The sequence below is a fragment of the Pelodiscus sinensis genome, chromosome 2 (genome assembly GCF_049634645.1).
Source record: "Pelodiscus sinensis isolate JC-2024 chromosome 2, ASM4963464v1, whole genome shotgun sequence".
In the NCBI taxonomy this organism is placed as follows: domain Eukaryota; kingdom Metazoa; phylum Chordata; order Testudines; family Trionychidae; genus Pelodiscus; species Pelodiscus sinensis.
This window is the reverse complement of record NC_134712.1, coordinates 205,358,139-205,381,114: the sequence shown is the minus strand read 5'-3', so window position 1 is coordinate 205,381,114 and position 22,976 is coordinate 205,358,139. Positions and strand designations below refer to the sequence as shown.

The window sequence follows — 22,976 nt, the reverse complement described above, 5'->3', positions numbered from 1 at the left end:
ATGAGATTATGCAATGAAGCGCGGGATAGTTAAATCCCCACTTCATTTGCACTTTTGAAGTGCTGCATTTAATCCCTCTGCCGCCAGAGAGATGTAGTCTAGACACAGCATCAGAGGCCATCACAAGGACTGAGGGGCATGTTCAGCCCTTTGAAGATAAAAATAATAAATTACATGTGGCATATCTAATGCCTGACATTTTTCAGGTGCTGCCATAATTAAATCACATTGCCTATCAAATAAGCACATTTGGAAAAGTGCACAGTACTCCCCACGTTACATAAGATGAGTGATCAATGGTTGCCCTTACATGACCTACCATCCTTCATGAGAAGAGTCCACATGTAGTGCCATTAACTAGTCAAAGACTTGTCTGTGTTATCTTCATCTTTTGCATCTGCCACTAAGGTGTTTTATACTATTAAAGAAAACCAAAACATGCCAAAAAGATGCCCTTTACTAACCGGAATTGTTCTTTAAACGTGACTCCGGTTCAGTCAGGGTTTTCCCCACCCCTCTGCCAAAGATACTTACTCTGGCTCCATAAATATTGGTTAAAATTCATAATATAATAACTTACACACCACTGCCTGATTTTTTTTTTCTTTTTTTGGTTTAGCATTTTGTGAGAAGCAATGCTAACCCCTGAAACAAACATACTACATTTCTTTTTTTCTAAAATGAGAAACTTCTGCCAAATTGCAACAAGTTCCTCTTCAGTTAAAATTAGGAATTCAATACACAAGAATCTTGCAGAAATCAGCTGCCAGATTTATTAATCTACCTGAAACCAAAACAAAACAAAAAAATGGAATAAAACCAGAACTTTAAATAAGTCTTTTAGGTACAATTTCCAAAGGGTTAATCAGTTCAGTGAAAGCTTTTTTTCTTTTGCTGGGAGATCATGTAATGTTGGGCTGATTGCTCATTTTGTTCAGTGAGTCACTACCATACACTGTATATATATACAGATATATAGATATATATATATATATATTCTCTTTAAATATTACACATTTGATGCAATGTTCTCTCTTTTTTCTGACCCACACCCTCCCACCAGTACCCTGCTCCAGACAGGAAGTGCTCCACAGTGACATTAATGGAATTAAAATGGATCAAAGGACTTTTTCCATCAACATGTGTTTCCTTCAGACCTTATTTCAATAGAAGTCACAATTTTCAAAGTTCTGACTTTAACCTTTCTTGGTGAAAATGCTGCAGCATCCATGGTCTTGCTTTGATTTTGGGTTGATCATCGAAACTGTAAGTGCCAATGAGACCTATAAATTATTGACATAAGGAGTTGGCATATAAAGGCATATATACAATCATAACATATGTTGCCCTATGGATTTAGGTGAATTAGATGCATGCCCAGAGAGTTCTTTTGCACCTTCGGTCTCGTGGTCACTGCTTTTGAATTTTGAATGAACTGCATAAGAAATCATTTATAGCTTACTGGTTTCTTGATTGACATTAAGTGGAAAATTAAGCCACCACCAATGGGTGTCTTTGAAATCACATCCATTATAATTACAATTATTGTGGTTTTATGTTTAGGAGTTCATCTGTCCTCCCTTCCCTGGACTTGGAAAGTGAGGTATTCTTCTGAAGTAATAGCTTTTCAAATTTCACCAGGCTGTTCAAACCCCATTTTTTTACCCTCTTCAAACTCAGAAACATTACATTTCAGAAAAGGTGCTGATAAATATTTAAAATCTATTTTTTTCTGATTGTTTTACATGTAGAATAATGTGTCTTGCTTTTTCAAGATTACCCTCTTCTCAAAAATAAAATGATTTAAAACAAAACAAAAAACCTCAAAACTTTAAATGGTCTTCCAAACATCTCTGATCACATTTACATTTAGTGTCCAAAACAAATTGATTGATAACATCAGTGCCAGCACTACAACGTCATACAGCGACTTCATTGTGGTCTTTGACAGTTCACGTTAGTCTCCGTTCCACCGAAAGTTACAAAAGGTTCCGCAGAGCTTCCCTTAGCAAGCTGAGGCTTACTATTCATTTGTCGATGCGCATAAAAGCTGCTTATAGCACAGCTATGGCGTAAGCTATTTTCTAAGCAATAAATGGTTCAAGTCATCTATTTTGTCCTGAAATGCTATCTGTAGTTACAGCATTGCTTATAAATGGTCATAGTAAATTCAGCATCAAAGAGAATATTACAGAAAAAGACAGCAGCAGAAGCATTAGCGTTATCTAGTATTTATATATGTTATCAACATAACACAGCAGTAAAAGGTTTAAATGCATATTAATGGGTACCGTGTCTAAAAATTACTAAAGTACCTATTTAGTGTATTGGATATTTTTCTCAAGGAGTGCTTGCTGTGTCTAAACAGCATAATTAGATATGTGACTTAGTACAGTTAATTCCTATTGATTAAATAACTTATTTATGTTGCAAAGGAAATGGAAGGAAACAAAATGTTTTTCTCCCCTGATCATGATCCTGCAGTTAACGCTGACATGACAATGAGAAAAGCCCATCCTATGTAATTACTACCCTCGACTGGACTTTGAAAGGGTGAATGTGCATAGCAAGGTAACATCAGATCAACATGCTATGCTACAAGTCTGTAACTTGCAGTTTGAAGTCAGGAATTGTGCTCCTAGGACACCAGTAATGATGGGTGTGCTCTGCCTAACATCCAAGTAAATGGGCATCTTCTGAACAGCAGGGAAAACAAAAATATAAAATGCAAACAGACGTGAACAGAATGACAAAAAGGTATTCAAATGTGTAAATGAGAGGTGGACAGTCTGTTATTTCTAGCTTATGTGTCAAATCCTGCAATCTATGCTTTGATCCTCTTTACAACTGCAGTAAGACAATTAGGAATGACCAGAGACAAATGCCCAAGACAGGTTACTCTGATAATAATATCCAAACAGTTAATTTACGCAATAAGAATTAACTGTACTATGGATACCCAGAGAAAATGTACAATATCTTATGCCGATATGAAACAAAACAGACAATATAGCTTCATTGTACTCAAAACCTGTGTGTTCCCTTCCCAAACGTAAGTAAAAAGTAAACCCACCCTCTTCCTCCTGTTGCACAGAATAAATGTTTAAATCCCAACCCTCTCCTTTCAAATAAAGTGCGCTGTCCATGGCAGAACATAGGAGTAATGCAACAGGAAAAGCCCCTTTTAGTGTACTATTTAAAAAACAAACTGAAGTGGATTCTGCTTTCCTCTGGATCTTGTGATAGAGGAGAAGCACAGGGGAGGGAGTCCCCTTCTCTGTCATTGCTATTAATACACATAGCCTTCATTATAAGGATGGGTGTTACAGCAGCCACCCTCCTGCATGTAGACCATGCTCTCGTCAAAGTGGGACAGAGGCACAGTATCTTCCTCGTTGATGTGTCGCTCCATGTCCGTCTTCAGCAAGGGGCGCTGGTTATCTGGAAAGGCCATGGAGAAAAGGGCTTCGGGATCACAAACAAACTTGTAGACATATCTCTCTCCAGCAACCTTAATACGAGGTTGAAAAGGAGAAGGAAAGAAAGGAAGAATGGTGTGAGCATTAGCACTCTGACGACTTGGAGTTACAGATTTCTGAGGAATCAGCTATCACTAGACAAAGAAATAATGTGCCATGGGAGTTCTCGGGCACCAAAATTAGGAGTGGAGTTCTGGACCCATTGCAGCCAGTGGGAGTTGTGGAAAAGCAGACTGCATAACACTTTCAAGGTAGAGCACAACCCTGATTTCCATGGAGGGTGTGGGTAGGGATGAGTTAAAAGATTCTATTTCTAAAGCCTCTGACTGTGATCACTTTCTGTAGTTCAACAATGCTTTTCTTCCTGGAGAAAGCAAACAGCTTTTTACCTCAGTAGTACCACAAAACCATGAAGTTACGCACGGTGATGTGTCAACTAAAACATAGATAATCCACAATAGAATAGAACTGAATTTAGCGTAATACAAATCAATCTATACTCAAGTTATCTCAAATGTACATAATTTGTAATGTATTGAGTCATAGCACAGGGGCTGTGCACGCAAACAAGGATGCAGTCATGTGTTAAGCGGCAGCTCCGGCCCTGTGACTGAACAACAAACAGATATAGGCAAAAATGTGCTAGATTTAACCTCTTACTGGAAAAGTGTATTTCCCTCAATCCCTACCAAGTTTACAGTGCACGATTACAAATTTAGAATTTATGTTTATGAAAATGAAAGTGGATGGGAACATAATCCTCATTAAGAAGCACCATCTTTGCTTCATTTGAAACTAGTGTTTTTAATTTAAGAGATTCAGGCTAGTCATGGAAAACAGAACTCTGTCTTAAGTCTGCAAGTACCCGCTACAATTTAGGGCTTATCTTCACTGGCCTTTTACCTGAAATTAGTTGATTAGCTGGGGTGACTGCTAGGGTAAATTACAAACAATTTTACACTAGAACAAATAAGCATCCAGCCTTTCCAAACAGGTAAGTACTGTCCTAAAAACCCAAATGGTGGCATACCCTTTAAAAGCACAACGTAGCTAGTTTCCAGAAGGGCTTGCAAAGCAGACAAGGAAGAAACACACACACTCCACCTGCTGAGCCCTTATGTGCAAAGTCTAAACTAGGACTATACAAGCTCTGTTTATAAATTGTTTGGGCCAACTGCCTTGTCTTCTCTCCCTATGAACAATAAAAAGGAAATGTTTAGAAAAGTGAATGCTAAAAGATTAATGGTGTAAGCTCAAAGGGTCAGAGGTCTGTAAATACCAAAAATTATGTTTGTTCAGTTCTGATATCTGCTGTGCAACGTGGCTAAGTAAAGTGTCCTATTCATCTCTACTTGTAAAATATGAAAGTTAGTCATGGCTATTAATGGATACTGGTAAACATACAGGATGTGCAGACCAGGTGAGTTAACACTGCTGCAGCAGCTTATGGGTGCTGAACTGAATTAATTGGAAACTGAAGGTTCAACACTTCACAACGGGCACTTATGTCCAATTATTTGAAGGTATTTATACACCTAAAATGTATAGAGAGGCACCTAGTGGGAATGTAAAAGATATCTATGCACAATTCTCAGTTACTTTGGCAGAAAACTGCCACTGGAATGAATGGAAGTTAGGTCCCTAATACATTTGAGGATCTAGGCCAGTGGTGGGCAAATACCAGCCACAGACTGGATCTGATTTCCCAGGGTTAGCTTCTGGCAGGTGACTGCCATGACATTTTCTTCTGCCTCCATAGATACAGGTGATGTTAGCTCCCGCTGGCCAGGAATGGTGATCTGTGGCTAACAGGAACTGCAATCACCCATAAATATTATGGCAGTGGACTGCAAGGGGCTAATCCTAGTGAACCACAGCCGTTTTATTACCCACCCTTGATATGGGCCAAAGTACCTATCTTTTATATTTAGGCACCTCAACAACTTTAAAAACCTGGACCTTAGTACTTTGCGGAGTCAGTTTCTGGCTTTGAAACTTTCCAGCTTTGGAAAGTTTGATCTCACAAGCTTAATGCTGCAATAACATAAGTTCTATACTTTACAACAGCATGCTCAGATCACTGGATTGCACAGTGTCAATGCCCGGTTTAAACTTGTTAGCTGAGTAGATTCACAAAGCTAATGTGAATAATAGATAAGGATGCAAGTAATGCAAGGAGATAATTAGGATCTCTGATAACATCAAGAAACACAAGAGCATGATTCAAAATGAGCAAGCAGGGAACTCCTATTGACTTCTGAGTTGAATGCTTGCAACAACTTCAAATAAAATCAAGTCCACAGGAATGGAACAGGGGTTGTTTGTCCACACTATAGGACCACATTATTGTACATCAGTTATTTTAAATATTAAGTGTTTATCACTATGATACTTATATTGCATTCCAGAATCCATTAAAAATCACTATCACTGTGAAATCAAACCAATAATTCCTCTATTTTGCAGTTACCAAAGTATCTATTTGCTGGACAGGTAATTTAGCTCTGCAAATCACTGTCCCTAGTGGATTCTGTAGTTTGCCTCTCTCTGACCTACGGGCATCACTTCACCTATTTTTTGCATGCTAGTCTTTGTTCTTACATTATGACCAGATCAGAGAGTTATCATGATCATATGTATACACAACCCCGAATTAATAATATGTAATAATTATGTGTACATATGCACACTAGACCTAGACTTGTAGCATATAAAATACAAAACCTTAGCACATAGGGTTGCCAGATACTTTCACAAAAAAATCCCGAACATGGCAGGGAAAAAAAATTGGTTGAGAAAAACAACAACAACAAAACAAAAACAGGGACCCAAAATTGTTGAGCAAAAAACAAAACAAAAACAAAACGCTGCGACTTTAAATATCCCTGCATTCCTTGCTTCCCCTGCTCTCACTAGACGCAGCATGGAAGAATGTCCCCACCAGCCTTCCATCCGCGAGAAACAGAAAATATTGGACATTTTACATTTCCATTTTTTTTTTAACTGAAAAGGGACCAGAAATAACAGACTGTCTGGTCGAAAACCAGATACCTGGCAACCCTATTAGCACATGCCCAGAAGAGTGAAAAACCTGCTTGAGCAATGCAATTACCATTGTTCCTTCTTATAGCATCACTTATGGATTAACGTGCAACATTCCAGTGAAATTTAATGTTACATTAGCTGCTCACCTTTTGCATGATTCCCTTCTCATAATAATAGCGAAGTGAACGGCTAAGTTTATCATAGTTCATAGCTGGTCTATTTTTCTGAATCCCCCAGCGACGGGCCACCTGCCACAGAAATGGATTAGCAGCGATCTGTTAAATGCATTTAAGAAGCAGACCTTTGCATCAGATTTTTTTAAAATACAAAAACAACCATTGCAGGTGGAAGGCACAAATAAAGGAGAAACAGTTGCTGTGATATCTGAATTTCCCATGCCCCAGCATGATTTTTAAACCACACATACAATCTTTTACTAAATGTGACAACAGGCTCCTTTATTTTTAAAATTAAATAAAAACAAAAAGAAAGAAATATAAATACATTTAAAGAGTGTGCCTCCCAAAGGCAATGAGAAAATTCTTCTTTCATGCAACTTTGTAGATGAGCGTTCTGCTTTTCCTCTATCATTTTGTTACTGAACACTCTATATCACACAAAAACTTTCCACTTCAGTTCAGAAAGGCATACAGATTGCAGTTGCAGCAGCCGCAGTAGTGAAACTATTAGAAGGTGCAAGATAAAACAAAACCACCCTTCCCTTGTATATGCTAACGTAGATGCAGAAGGCAGAAAAACTAAAAACCCCTATTCTGCTATGAGAACTGGTTGGATAACCAGCTTGGTGAAAAAGACAAGATATCAAATATAGGCAGCACAGACCACAACTTAGAAGCACCTTGATGAATTGAAACAACTCATGGAAAACTATGATAGTATTCTATGGAGAGTGATATGCCTGCTGCTATCCTTATTTTTTGTCTGCATTTCTGCATCTTGTTTTATTACAAGATGTATTTCCATGAAAACATGTTTTTTATTATTCATTCTCCACCATAAGTCATAATCCAGTTTGTGACATCACAATCACTTGCTGGAATGTTATTCCACATGAGGCATAAGGAACAAGAGCTTATGAACTCTAAAGGAAGGTTAATTCTGGTTGCAACAGCAGTGCATCAAAGGTCACTATGAACTTTTAGTTGTAGTAATAGAATCAATAGCTGGCCATTTAGTGCATGACAAGCTAGTGTGTTGTGGATTCACATGGTAGCTTGCCATGCACTAAGATGCCACATAAATCAGCAGTCCCTCCTAAGCCCTCACTATGTATGTTAAACCACCTTAAGTTGTTCACTTTCCAAATGTAATTTAGATGCCAGCCCACTTACACATCACCTATAAATTTGGCACGCTGGATTAAAAGGTAAAGAAATTCACGTCTAAACTTGTTTCATTCACAAGATGAATGATCAAAGTAGAGTTATGTGGTGAGAAAAGCAACTAACAGAAATGTTTAGCACAGTCTACCCCTTTTTTAGCATACACTTTTTACAGCTTCTTGGCATACAAGTTGAAACAACCTGTACTCCTTCAGAGTAAGCAAAACCAATAAATATTGTGTTAGGCTGGCTACACTGGGAAGGTCTGGCAACAAAAGTGCTATTGACATGCAAAAGTTGCCCAAAGTGAAAATCGGTCAAGTCAGTTTTTCTGCCTCCCATTGCCGACATTTCATGAGTACATAGTGTTGTGGGAAGGTAGAGCTGATCCTGGTGCTTCTTGGGATTCCCTCATAGCTCTGTGAGCGTTCCCTGCTGAGGAATGTCAAAATGGCACAGCATCTCTCCAGCCCTCCACCTCTTGCAGCAGTCTGCCAGCTCCTGTCTTTCTAGTGCAGGGCTGAACAGAAGAATTCCAATTATTTGTTCTTTGTTTCCCAAACTGAGGAGCTCACTCAGCTGTCAGTTACTTCCTGAAGTTTTAAAAGGTTAGGGGAGAATGCCTGCAGGGTAGCAGAGATCACAAAACACCGAACACAGCCATCAGGGCAGGCATTATGGGATAGTGGCGGAAGCCAGTTCTCTTGCACAAAACAAACAACAGAGTCCTCAGTGGCTCTTTGTTGACAATAAAGGGAAGGGAAAAGACAAAAGTCTCTTTCAGGGGTCAAAGTTCTTTGTCACCAAAACTGGGTGATTTTCCTGACAAAAGTTGCATTGTAGTGTAAACACTCTCACGGTTTTGTCAACAAAGGCTGTTTTTGGCAACAAAACGTGCCAGTGTAGACAAGGCCTCAGTCTCAGGTAGTGAGTGCGTGAGCACAAAGGATCTGTAACTGGGTGACAGACCTTGGTGGCTTTCAAATAGATGCAGTGCTTGAACACTGTATGAAAGTGCAATGTCATTTCTGCTCAGTCCATTTGGCAGGTAGAGCTGCTTATCGCCAAGTAGGACAAAAGAGGTATTTAAGTAACTCTTGAGCAAATAATGGTCTGGCACACAGAGGTCTTGTGGACAAAACCCCAGGAACAACCTAGCTTGTGTAAAAAAATTGTGCGATGGTGTTGATCTGAGTTACTAGTAAAACCAAAACCATGTAATGTAATTTGTGTATGGTGAGCACTATAAAGGTATCCAGGGTCTTACAGAATTGCCCATCTCTGAACTTGGCTCTGTGTATGGCTATAGGACTGCAACATTAACATTAAAGAGCTCAAGAGAGTATATGCAAGAGATCATGGGCCTTCAGTCTGCAAGCAACAGTCAAAAAAGTCTGGGGAAAGTCCAACCGTAAGTAAATACACATGGAGTCTGCATTCCTCTATAAATCCCCTGACTGCTATAAATGGGGGAGCCATTGGAACTGCAATAGCTGATGGGTTTGTGGAAAGGTATGGGGAGGAGGTAGATGGAGCACCACAGAAATCTTAACAGCCACTTGAGACTAGTCTGTAGTCACCTCAGCAGCCTGTAACTCCCATTATTTTCCATGTAATTTGTCTGAAAATCGGGCCTCCAATTGTGAATGCTGAGTATTTTTTAAATATGGAACTTAAGCTTGCATTTATTTTAGTGACACTCTGGGTATGAATCAAGACATGTAAAGCAATGTGTAACTTTTCTAAACCTACTGGCATGTATACTACCTGTCCCCTCTATATTCCCTTAAGCATACAACCTAAATAAAGTTTCAGAAGGAGAGGAATGCATCTCTCCAGAAAAGGAATAAAGTTAATTTGGAGGGTGCATAAATCTGTTTTGAGATGTGTTGTCCTTCCAACAGTAAACATCCACACCCACCTCTTCTGGCTCGATCAGTTTGAATTCCATGCCTCGGCCAGTCCACGCAATGAAATGGGAGTTTGATGGGTCATCAAGAAGGGCTACCAAAAACTGCCAGAGCTGAAGTGAACCCCGCCGTTGATATGTGGGTCCCTCACGGTACATTCCCGGCTCCTGTTTGATGTCACCTATGCACAGACACACAAAATAATGTCAAACATTCATTAGCAATCAGTTTGTTAGATGAAATGTCAAACCAACCTATGCAGTTCGGAAAATTGTATGGAAAAAAAATCCTGATTACTTTACAAGTCTGCATATATTACTTTCCTCTTCCTCTTGCTGTTTTTATATATAATACATTCATATAGGTAATCTACTAGCAAATTAAGACAAAAATGTAGAGTACCTAAATTCAGTCATGCTTCATGTCACTCTTTGTTGTTTTTCATCTAACTCTGATATATGCAAATCTCACTTGCAAACAACATTTTGCAATACCCTCTATCTGAAAGAGCATGAATTGTTTTTGTAAACATCTCTGATGCCTGAAGAATTTCATTTGTATACAATACTTTGCACACACACCCATTTTGATAATGTAATGTATGCTTCATATAGCTGCAAAACCCTATTGACTAAAACTTCTTTTGCATGCAAATACTTCTAAGGGAAATTTGACAGAGCATTTGACTTGGATTTAAACAGCATGGGCTTTATGTATAGGCATGCAAATCCTGCAGATATGTGAGTTCCTCTGTGGCATATTGGACTTGCATACAAGATGGTTCATCGTTAGCATGCTTTATATTTAGTCATACCTACATATTAGATTAGCATTTCCCCTTGAAGAAGAGAAAGTTATTTTTGCTTAAATTTCAGACCCAGCAAAAGCTATCATGTAAACAACATTCTGCTAACTGCTCTGCGAAAATAGCTCATGAAAAACTATTCCCTCCATACTGTGTGTTTGCTTGTTTTAAAATCATATTCCTACTGAATAGCTCATGGAAACACCAATGTAAAAGGTTTAGGGCTTGAACCGTAATTTTGTTTCTGCTAATGACAACAGCAGCATGGTCTCAGTCTAGATGATGCTGGACCAGGAGTTAGAAAAACTGGGTTCTATTCCTGGCTCTGCTACCATCCTCTAGCATGACCTTGATCAAGTCACTTCCTCTGATGTCTCTCCTCTCTGTCTGCCTTGCCTGTTAGTTCTTCAGAGCAGGAGCTATCTATCACAGGGGAGGGCTATAATTCTACTGGTAAAACTCTACTCCACCACCAGAGCAGCAAGTTTTTCCAATAAGCAGCCTGCCCTGACTAGTGTGGTAATAGCTGTGTCAGTCCCAGGATATTAGAAAGACAAGATGGCTTAGGTAACTCCTTTTATTGGACCAATTTCTGTTGGTGCAAGAGACAAGCTTTCAAGTTACACAGAGCTCTTTTTTCAGCTCTGGGAAAGATACTAAAGGTGTCACAGCTAAATACAAGATAGAATAGGCATTTTAGCATAAGTAGTGAGCATATATATTCTAAGGGAACATTTAGGAAACTGAATTTATGGTTTATTACAACAATCTGTAACCCACTAATCTCCCTTTTTGTTCTTTGACTACAGGCACAATGAATGGTCCCTTAAACTGTGGGTTAACTACTAACACCAAACTATCGGTTTGATCTTATATTTAGCTGTGACACTTTTAGTACTTTTCTCAGACCTGAAAAAGAGCTCTGTTCAACTCAAAAGGGTTGTCTGTCTGACCAAAAGAGATTGATCCAATAAAAGATGTTACCTCACCCACCTAGTGATAGAAGTCAGGATATTACATTATCCAAAAGCATAAGGATAGTATTGCCATGACAGAAGGGCTCAATGTAATCAAACAAATACAAGCATTAAAAATAGAATAAACCATTTTATAATCAGACAATAGCTGATAAAAACAAATAAATCAACTCCTGGCTCTTTTATTTATGTTAAATCCTGATCCTGCAACCACTTACTTTTCAAGGACAGGCTTTTTCTTCCAAGTATAGCTGTGTAAACAGCAGTGTAGTATTATTGAAGATCCAGCTCTTAGCTAGCATAAGTACTCAGAGATTTACTGATTTCAACAGAAACAGCAAAGAATCTTTCCCCAAAACTTTATGTTCCCTGCTGGATATATCCCACTTTTACCCTATTCTGGCCACAGGCAATGCCATTTTTAGAATGATGCACCGTTTTTTCTGCATCCACTATATTAGAGGCATATACACACACACACATACAGATTCATATTACATGTGAGCCTGACTTTGTGAAGAGCACTGAACTGTCCACTTACAGCAGCTTGAAGTCTGTTGTTTCCCATGAAGAGCATACTTATTTCCAAAAATTGATTTTTAGGAATAATTTGTTCCACCTTTTCATTCTTATTTTTTAAAAATAAAATGTGCTGAAACATAGGGCCTGGTCCTACTCCCAGTGATGTAAATAGGAATTTGTCACAAGTGTCCATGGAAATAGGACCAGCCGCGTAATGTTTCTTGTTTAGCAATAAATATCTGAGAGGCTGTGCTAAATAAAAGCACAGTTAGGATGTGCTCCATCACCCACAGTACAAGGGTGACTGTCAGTAAAACCATTCCCTCTGTGACAATATAGTGCTTGGTTTAGCAATCATGAAAGCTTAGGTCTAATAGCATTTACAATCTTCCATTTGCATCTTGCTCTTCTTCCACATCAACTCTGTTTCAAGAGTATGTAATTCTCCAGGTTCATTTTAATTTGAGCTCTACCATTCATAAGCAGATGCAACCTGTGTGTTAGACATGCAAAGGTTTGAAAACATGCACAAATGTCTTAGGGAAAATCTGAGCTCTACAAACTCCATTAAGCAATGAGCAGAGAGCCTTTTGCAGCCAACAGAAACACATCCACTCACTCCTGTTATAAACAAGCAAAGGAGGAGAGGCTAAGCCAAAACAGCAACTACAGTAGAACCTCAGAGTTACGAACTCCTTGGGAATGGGGGTAACTCTATAAAAAGTTTGAAATTCTGAATGTTATGGTTGTTCTTTCAAAAGTTTTCAGCTGGAAATTGACTTAATACAGTTTTGAAACTTTTACTATGCAGAAGAAAAATTCTGCTTTTATTTTTAACAGTTTACGTTTAACACGGCACTGTAGTGTATTTGCTCTTTTGGGAAAGGAGGTTCTCTGCTGTTGCCTGATGGCATATTTCCGTTTACAAATGAGGCATGAGCTTGACTAGTCTGTAACTCTGATGTTTGTAACTCTGAGGTTCTACTGTAAATTAGTTAGCTGGGCCTAATTATGCGTTTGGTTGCAATGCTACAGAATTGTGGCAAATCAGAGTAGCACCACGAAATCCATATACTGAGATGACTTTGGGTTATTTTATCTAAAGTGATCCCATTATACATCTTTGCAAAATATTTATTACAATGGCCAGTTCTATAAAAAGATAACGATTTAGGTATGAACCCCTTTCAGCAATTACCAAGTAGTACAAAGCACCACTTATAATAGGGACATCTCTCTAGACAAAAAACAAACGCACACAAAACATCAAATCCCAAACTGCTCTGTTGCCCTTGTGTTCAATAATTCAACTCTTCATGGGCAATGAGACACAACAGGCTGCATTAGTCATCAGTAAATCCAGAGGAGCTGCTTTCTGTTCTGCTTTGTTAATTACAGGATCAGCTTTCAATAAATCTCTAATAACAAGCTGTATGTGATCATCAGTGCAATGGAAATCCTTCTATTACTTCTCAGCACAGCCAGAACTGTGCTCCTCCAATATCTCTCTGGATACAGAATCTCTCACTAGCAAAAATAGACTGATATCCTATTGAAAAGGAGACTTTGGTTTTAAGAAGCAAAGGTCAGCTTTGGTTGGGTGCACAGCAAATGGTGTGTTAAGATATCTTAAATTGGAATGTTACTGACCTTTTTGATCAACTCCCTTTCTTACGCCCCACACAAGAAAAAAAATAGTAATATGGAATACATACCATCAAACTTCTCTGGAACAACACAAGTGTCATCATAAAACTGTCTAGGTCCCTTTTCATACATACAACCTGTACGTGAAAGAGAAGAGTTCATTTGTTAGATGTATTGATAATGAAGGGAGAAAACACTGTATAGTGCCTCAAAATGTGTGTTGAAGAAGAAGACTGGGAAGTAAAATGTCTCTCTTTTACAAGTAATTTTCCTCTAGTCTCGGACCACTTTTATTAAATGTACTAGCCAATTAGCCCGTCATAAGACGGGATTTTCAGGTCTCTCCTTCACGTCGGTCTTTTCTCCTGAGCCTCCGGTCTCTCTCTCTGTTTTTCTCTCTCCTCCTCCTAATGCCTCCCCCTCTCTCTCTTTCAGCTTTCCTGTGCCTCCTGCCTTTCTCTCTGTCTCTCTCTTTCTCTTCTCCGCCCTCTCCTGCCTCTCACTCGGGGGACCACGAAGCCCAAATGGTTGTTTGGACTCCCCGCTCCCCGTGTTGCACGGGAAGCGCGGAGCCCAAACGGTCGCTTGCACCACTTGCTCCCACGCAACGGCCCGGCTGAGTGGCGCAGAAGTCAGCCAAGCGCCACAGCGCGAGGTGAAGGGGGGCGGGACGGTGACGTTCATGGCTAGAGGGCGGGGCTTGGAGCCGCTGTCATGTCGCATGTCACCACCCCACCCCCCTTCGCTTCCCACTGTGGCACTCGGCTGACTTCTGCGCCACTCAGCTGGGCCGCCGCATGGGAGCAAGTGGTGCAAGCAGCTGTTTGAACCCCGCACTCACAATGTAGCATGGGCCGCCCAGAGGGAATAGCCAGCATTTCAGGCAACAGCACCACCCCTAGAGGGAACAGCCAGCATTTAAGCGTTACAGACTCTCAGACACTGGGCTACTATATTTAAATATATAAAATGACTTTACCGGGCATTAACAAACTTCATTGTGTCAAAGGTCCCAGTGCTGCACCTACTGAAGTCAGAAGTCTGCCACTTTTAAAGGGGGCAAAATCAGGCCCAAAGAGAACCCAGAGAGATTCTTAACACCGCATTTCAAACTTTAACATGTTAGCTAGATTCCTGAGCAGGTAACGGAGCTTGTCAATCCAGTAGACTGAGGAGCAGAACTTTACCACGAGGGGCTCCCAGGGTGACAATTTATGAAAAGTGCCCCTCCACTAGCTAATGTCATATAGAGCAAGTCCACATTTCAGCAGTTTGTTCCATTTTTAACTTGTGGTAATAGTAACAGGTTGCAGTGGTTTTGCACATCAAAAATATAGGAACGGAGCAGCAGGAAGCACATGATGGAGTTTTCCAAGTACAGGTTGAAACTCTCTCAGCTGGGACTCCCTGGTCTGGCAACATCCGTGGGGTCCTGCCAGAGGGACCTAGTGGAAGGCCAGAGGCAAGAGCCATCTGGGGGCTGGGAACCCAGCCAGGTTGGCTACAGGGAGGCCAGAAGCTGGGATCCCCGCCATGGGAGTCCAGCTGAGCCTGAAGCAGGGAAGCTGGAATGCCAGCAGACTCTGGTGGGTCAGCGGTCTGCTGCGGTGGGGCCAGGAGTCCTGGCGGTAGGTCCACGGGGCTGCCGCAGCAGGGCTGGTGGGGTCAGAAACCCTGACAGCGAGGTCAGTGCTTTCCCAGTAGGGTTGGTTGGGTCAGGAACCCCTGCGGCTGAGCAGCAGTGTGGGGAGGGGGGAAAGGGGTTCAGGCACATGGGAAGCCCTCCAACAGGCCAGGCAAGGACCAGAGGCAGGCTATGGGGCTGGTGGGAGAGGGCAGAAATGATCTCCCCGGTCTGGCAAAATCCCTCCTTCAGGACCACTCAGGTCCCGAGGTGTGAGGCTAGAGATGTCCAACCTGTAGCATAGTCATTCATCACATTATGTTCAAAGTTCTCCACTAACCCCCCTCCCCACCTCCGGAAGTTTCTCTTGTACAAAAGTGACATGAAATAGAAAACTTAACTTCTGTTCTGTTTGGGTGAGCCAGGAAACCTTCTTGCCTCATGTAAATGGAATGGCAGCTAGGCACTTCTGAAAGAAGAAGACAACTCTAGTCAAAAGACTGTCTGGAATTGAAAGTGTGCAGGTTATCAATGAGACAGGCTGCAGATAGAAGAGTAACACAAAGGGACATAAGTCACAGCGAGGGGGAACCTGTCAACACACAGTTAGCATTTCAGAGCAGCACGCATAAAGCATGGCAAAAGAGAAAACCATAATGTGTGGAACATTGATCTTGTCTAACGCAGGCACTTGAACTCAAATTTTTATCATAATTAACCTTGTTAAAGGTCACCTCCCATGACAATCACACTTCAGGGTGATTACAGACAAAAATACACAAGTCAGAATTAATTTTTAAACCCCCCACTTACAGATCTCGGTCTTTTGGTAACCAAATTCACATAATACTGATTTAAATCAATAGCTTGCCAATTGTAGAAAAGAATAATAAACCACAAAATATGGCATAATTACTTCAGGGAATGCCAAGTGAAGTCTTGACAAGGTACTACTCTTAGAACCTGAGTTCAAAGATCTGAAAGTTTAAAAACATTTCCTCTAAGGGTGTGTCTAGACTACAGGGTTTTTGGGTTTTTTTTTTTTTAAAAAGTGGCCTTTTTTCGTAAAAACTTCCCCTTCATCTATACTGCTGCTGCATTCTTCCAAAAGTAAATCGAAATAATGTGGCATTTTTTTGACTGCAGAAAACCTCATTTTACGAGGAAGAACGCCTTTTTTCGAAAGTGCTCTTTCAAAAAAAGGCGCTATGTAATGCAAACTGTGCTTTTTCGAAAGAGAACATCCAGACTGCCTGGGTGCTCTCTTTCGAAAAAGCGGCTCACTTTTTCGAAAGAAGTGGTTGCAGTCTAGACGCTCTCTTTTGAAAGAGGCTTTTAGTCTAGACGAAGCCTAACTGTTACAACTTCAGCCTTTCCAGGGACTCTCAGCCTTTCCAGACTACTACAGTGTCCTTTCAGGAGTCTGATTTGTCCTGTGTTCCCCCAAGTTTCCCCTCACTTACAAGCTACTTGCTTACAAAATCATAAATAAAACCATGAAAGTGCCACAACACCCCATTACTGAAAAACTGCTTACTTTCTAATGTTTGCCATGTTACTGTAAAATAAATCAATTGGAAAATAAATAAAACAAGTCACTGTTGTTAAGAAATTTTAATTTGTACTGACTTGGCTAGTGCTTTTTATGTCACCTGTTATAAAACTAGGCAAATATCTAGGTGAACTGATATACTCCATGAAAGATCTCTGCGTTCCCCCGAGAGTTTGAATACCCATGATTGAAAACCACTGTGTTAAGATACTTTCACTTTCAAGACATTACAAATGTATGTGGAAGTCATCATTTCTATGGTCTATGTTGCCGCAGTTTCTTTAGGCATGGAAGAAGAACAAGAAAACCAAACAATATTAATTAAAATGGCATGCTCTGCACAGACATCTGTCTTTGTATTTTCCCCACACCTAGCTCTATCCCTAAATAGTTACACCCCATGCAAACAAAATGAAACCAAATATGGTTGTCCTGCCAGTATATTTTTTTAATCCACTCAGGCCATGTCTGCACTAGGAAACTATTTTGAAATTACTAAATTTGACTTAACTCCCAATTGGACAAATTCAAAATAGTGTGTCCACACTATGGAGAAACCTCAAAATTAGTCCAAGGCAGGCTCCGTTAATGTGGATTTGCTACCTCGGACATAGAGCCCCAAGAAGCACTGGAGAGTAATTAGTTCAAATTAGCAGCACCAGAACGTCCCTTTATTTCAAAATTACTAGTTCAGAATTAGCGTAACTCCTGGTGAAAAGTAGCAGTACAGAGTTCAAATCCTTAGGTCCATTATTTCAAAATAATGGGCTTAGAAGTGTGGATGCACTGCTTATAAGTTCGAACTAGGGGGTGGTATTTCGAAATAAGGTCCTAGTGTAGACCAGGGCTTATTGAATACCAAAAGTCTTACTAAAGAGAGTCTACTTGATCTTGTGAAAAACTCCTACCCTAAGCCATTCAATCTGTTACCAAGAACACATGACTCTGAAAGAGATGCAAAGAGAGGTCAGGAGAGACAAACATTATTCTTCCAACATTGCCTACAATCTCTTTTCAGAATGCAATTCTAAATTTCACTGTTCACTGACTGAGGATGAGTGTCAAGGACTTGGCAGGATAAGAAAATGAGGTTTTACACTGAATTCCCAAAAGCAAGCCTAGCACAGGATAGTAATAAGAGTTTCTTCTAACTGTCTGAAAGCCCCATCCCTTCTTTATTACTTGTTTTCACTATCAAGCATTCCAAATTAGTCTCATTGGGCTCTAGTATTTCAAGCATCTTTTACAACTATTCTGAGTAATAACAGGAATCAGTGATTCAATGTTCAGACAGGTCAAGTGTAATTTTGTACACCAGAAATCAAAGCGGCAAGCTATAGTTCAAAAAAATCACTTGGGTTACCAAACAAATTAGATTGTAAGTGAATGGAAAAAAAAAATCTATGTAAAAAGAGGAAGCTTGAGAACTGAAACAGTTGTTAATTTGTTAACAGAGGTAAAATTTCACTAATACTGGCAGCAAAACCTACCTGCAACTCATGATGCTAGCTCTTGCAAAATGACAGCACAAGGGAGTTAGGCATGTGTCTATCGACAAAGTTGTGTTTTTAGCCAACCTTGCTTAATTAACATCTGGAGACTTTCTAAGACAAGTCTTGTTTATACCAACGTTATTTAAATGCAACTTAACCCGAAGATTAAATACTCCATAGAGGACTGAAAAATATACTATTGAAGAGTCAATTCCTCATAAAGTAACTAAAGTCTTGTTATTCTAAAGTGCTATCAGTTAATTTATGACTATCAGAGTGGGTCAGACTCTAATCAAATTGTAGAAACATTTCCAAAGTGATTATTCAATCAAATGACTAACATGGTTAATTAGGAGCCATAAACAATGCTCTGAAGTTCATCAAAGTAATGACTTGCCCAGAAAAATTACTGCTAATTAAATTGCCTGCTGCTTTCATTTCTACTTATCTAATAAAAAATCCAACCAATGAAATTTAACATTGTAGTTTTAAATTGTGCTAAATGCTTGACTAAGACTCAGAAGTATTTTAACTAGCTAAGCGGAGTTACTTCAAAAGCAAACATTTTAGAGCAGAAACGGCAGAGCAATTGTTTATTTTCTTCTTGTTAAACTATGGTCTCAGGAACATAAGCACAATAGAGCAAAGGCATGGAGCTACTTTCAGGACACAATGCAAGTAAATGAAGTGAACTTGTATCACCTATGGATCTTTTAGGAGCTTACGGTATTAACATTCACATGCCTGGGTTTTTGCTATGCAGCACATATATGTCACATTCTTAGATCATATTATACAATTATAGTGCCTTACAAAGGGCAGAGTCCAATGAAAAAGTAAGGATGCGTAAGTAGCAATGTCCCCTCTAATCTTTTCCATCTATATGTGGAATTTTTTCCATCCAGGTGCGGAATACATTTTATGTGAACCGAGGCATGTGCAAATGTGTACCACCAACAGAAACAAAACATCTAGCTGTGGATGCCCTGCTAATCAGCTGGGAAGCCTCTGGTTCTCTCCTGAGTGGCCACACAAGCACACTGCTTACATTGAACACTAGTAAGTGTGCTATTAACCTGGAATACTCTGTGGTCATGTTGGTCACCCCTTTCCCGAAGAGCAACAGAAGATTTATCTTTAAATGTATTTCATCTTGTCCTGACATCATTCCCTCTGCCTCCGCCCTCAGTGAGTGATATTTTCATACAGACTGCAGCAGTTCCTGCTCTTCAGGGAACGCAGAGGAGAAACTTGATATACACACTGTGCCTTCATCAAGAAGTACAAAGCAAGATCCCAATTCTCCTCCCACTGAAAACAGGGAAATCAACTCCTAACTCCAGTGGGGAATGAGGTCAGGTCCTAACTGAGCAGCTCATACTGGAATCCAGATTTGATATTCAAATAGGCATAAGATGACATCCTTGCTTGTTTAGTACAACTTTCATATTCATCTTTTGCAACCTCAGAGACTCTCAGACACAAGGGGAGTGACAAGTCACTCTTGATGGCCATTTCTCAGACTGTGAGATCAGGAAAGTAAGGTTTACTTGCCCACAGGGGAGCCAACAGCTTTGTCAGGGCCCTGGACAAGGTGGGAGGCTCCCAGAAGAGCTGGGGCCAGGGACAGCTCTAAGCGCTGCCTGGAGAGTGCAGCACGGTGCTCCAGTAGCAATGTAAAGGATCCAGGGCTAGCAGCAGCAGTGACCTGAGAGTCCCGGGCCCTTTTGAATCACTGAGTCCTGAAGGAGGCTGAGAAAGAACTGGCAATTCAAATCACAATTCGTTCTCTGGTCTCCTACAGGCACACATGCTCCATTCTTTGGTCACCTTTATACCTTCCCTTAGGGAGGGCAGGCTAAAAAATTGCAATCTAGCCCTGAATGACTTTAGTACCCATCACAGAATAAATGGGTTTCTGGGACAAAATGATAGTTCTGTTAGAAACCTGCGGTTCTAGCTTTCCTGGAAGAAACTGGACTGGATAGGACACTAAGAATGGGAGCTAATCACTTGAACTTCCAGGGGTTTGGCTAGAGAAACAGCCAATCATTTAACTTGAGCTGATATTTCCTTTTGAACTGTCCTTTTGGTCCTTAAATATAAATCCATCAGACTCTTAAAACAAGGGCTATGATTTAGATCAAATCCCAGATTTTTATCACAGTGACTCAATATGCCAAATATGTAGCTGTGTGCATTTTCCCAAATACATACATACACATTTAGTCCCTCTGCTATGCCCACTGGTCTCATAAGTGGGCAAGAAATAAAGAAAAAAATCAATAGAATCTTGCTTACCTTTTTTTTCTAGGCTCAAGACCCAATGCAAGTTTTTAAAGAAAATGCAATTGGACAGGTTATATTTTAGGACTCCCAATCTAAATGGCTTCTCATTTTAATAAAACAATAATTTATGTGCACATAGCATTTATCATGTATACTGAACCAGGAGCACTTAAAATTTAAATTGATCTTTTGCCTGTGCACCGAGGTCATTAGATCCACCACTAAAATGCAGCCAGCTCCAGGATAAAACGTTACATGTGTTTTATACAGCAACTAAGCCCATCATCAGTTTAGCATGTGAGACAAGGAAGAATACAATAATCAGCTGAAACCACAAGGGGAATTTTTAGATAGATAGAATGCAACTACTCCAGCGGAAATACACCTAAATCACCCTTGCTTTTTGAGACCTTTGCACACCACAAATGTATAAGGCTTTGGTGTTCTATCTTATCAGATGTACAGCACTTCCAGAGTGCTGTTTAAGAAACAGATTCTGCAAACAAGATATATACACGTGGACCCCAGTTCTTTTAGGAAAGATCCCTGCACATGCATAACTGGGATTTGAATAGGGCCAGGATTCAACCCAAAATGTAGACATATTGCAATTCAGACAAATGACTGAAGGTTCACTCTAAAACGTTCATTTAAAGCCACGTAGACCGATTTCATCGGACAATTCTACTACAGAGCATAAACCCCACACTGTTTGACTTGGGCAAAGATACAGCACAAGAGAACAGAGTAATTTTTTTAAATGAGAACTTCTGCATTTCTAGTAGCATTATTAGATAGCAAGTAAGTAATATATTTGCTCCTTCAAAAAAATCTAATTTCACTATTTATGGTGACTTGTCGTTAAAATATTTATAATGCAATTTAGTTTTCTGGAAAATGAAAACACACCACGTGGAAAACATCATGAATATTTTTTTCCACTCCTCATTACATAGGTGGCAATGGCAGAGTGAGCTTTTTCCCCCTCTCCGGATGGCATCACACCAATCTGTACCTTGTCTGTCCAGGAATTTCACTTCTATGCTAGTCCTGAAAACACCTCCACACAAACCCACAGCATTCAATGGAACTACTCTCATGTGTAAAGGTAAGCACAGAGACAACTATTTGCAAGGTGACCACCATGGTGCTATGAATAGGATCAGGGGGAGTAAGACTTAATTCTGCACGCAGAACTCACAGAATCCTGTCTGAAGAAGGCTCAGAGAAAGGCTCATTTCCCCTTCTTTTTTCCATGGCTCTAAATTTGAATAATTATTTTCAACCTGCATTCCAGTATTAAAGAAACACTATTATGACACTTCAAAAAATCTTCCTCAAGGTAAGCATGGTAAGGTTAATTCCTACCTATAATCCCTGACAAAAACTAGGAGCTAGAATCAGATTTAGTCCCAGCCATTTACACCTAAGCAAAAATAGGGCTTTTTTTTAAAAAAACCATATAAACAAACAGCTTCCTTTCTCCTATGAAATGCACCAACTTTGGTTTCTATAGTGAAATAGGGCTTCACTATGACAACATCATGACATCTGGTCTCTGAAAATACACGTTAAAACAACAGCCTTCCTGGGCAACTTTATACATCAGAAGTGTTTTAGAGGATATTTTAAAATCAGTTATTCATTTCCACTTCTACTAAGTTTCACTAAATTTAACATTTGTTTTGAGTTGAAGCATAACTTTCCCCTTTAAGTTCAACTGAAAAGCAAAATGGATTTCTCTCTCTCTAGTGAGCTCACTGCAAAAAATGTCTGTGTTTCTTTTTCTCCCCCGCCTTATCCCCTGCCTGTAAAATCTAAGTTGGACAAACACTGCATGGCTGAAGTGACATATTTGAATGGAATTCAGACCAACCAGTTCCTGTTTATGTTTCTGATTTGAGAATGTAGCCTTCTCATTCACTATACATTAGAAACACACCAAAGCCATAAATGGTGTCAAGTTACATGCAAGCAGGGCCAATGAGCATTAATCATTACTTCAAGTCAACTGGCAAAAGCAGCAGCTGATGGAACACTACACCCTTTAGTTCTATATAAATGGACATTCCAGAGTTTGTTTCCTCCTCTCTACCCCCCCAGCATCCATTTTATGAATGAAACTTCAGGCTATATAGAGTCCATTCATATAAAAGCTGTGCTCACAGGGTTCAGCCCCTAGGGATCAATCAGTCTTCGGTAAGGCTGATGTGATTGGTTTAAGACGGGCTTCAGCCTTCCATTACTGATTTAAAATGCAGCCTGTGTCCATCTGACCTGCGTTAATGCA

General features: G+C 39.9%; 1 protein-coding gene across 2 annotated transcripts in view; it reads right to left on the bottom strand.

Moving 5' to 3' along the window:
• Positions 1–750: 750 nt before the first annotated feature.
• ETV1 (ETS variant transcription factor 1) overlaps positions 751–22,976 on the bottom strand; it is an 82,064-nt gene continuing 59,838 nt past the window's right edge. For both annotated transcript variants that reach the window (XM_075922294.1, XM_075922295.1), the window contains 5 exons: positions 15,755–15,821; positions 13,797–13,867; positions 9,789–9,958; positions 6,671–6,772; positions 751–3,511 (listed from right to left, as the gene is read on the bottom strand). In XM_075922294.1, coding sequence (XP_075778409.1) covers positions 3,290–3,511; positions 6,671–6,772; positions 9,789–9,958; positions 13,797–13,867; positions 15,755–15,821 — 632 coding nt within the window. In that variant the 3' untranslated portion in view covers positions 751–3,289. The remainder of the gene's footprint in view (positions 3,512–6,670; positions 6,773–9,788; positions 9,959–13,796; positions 13,868–15,754; positions 15,822–22,976) is intronic.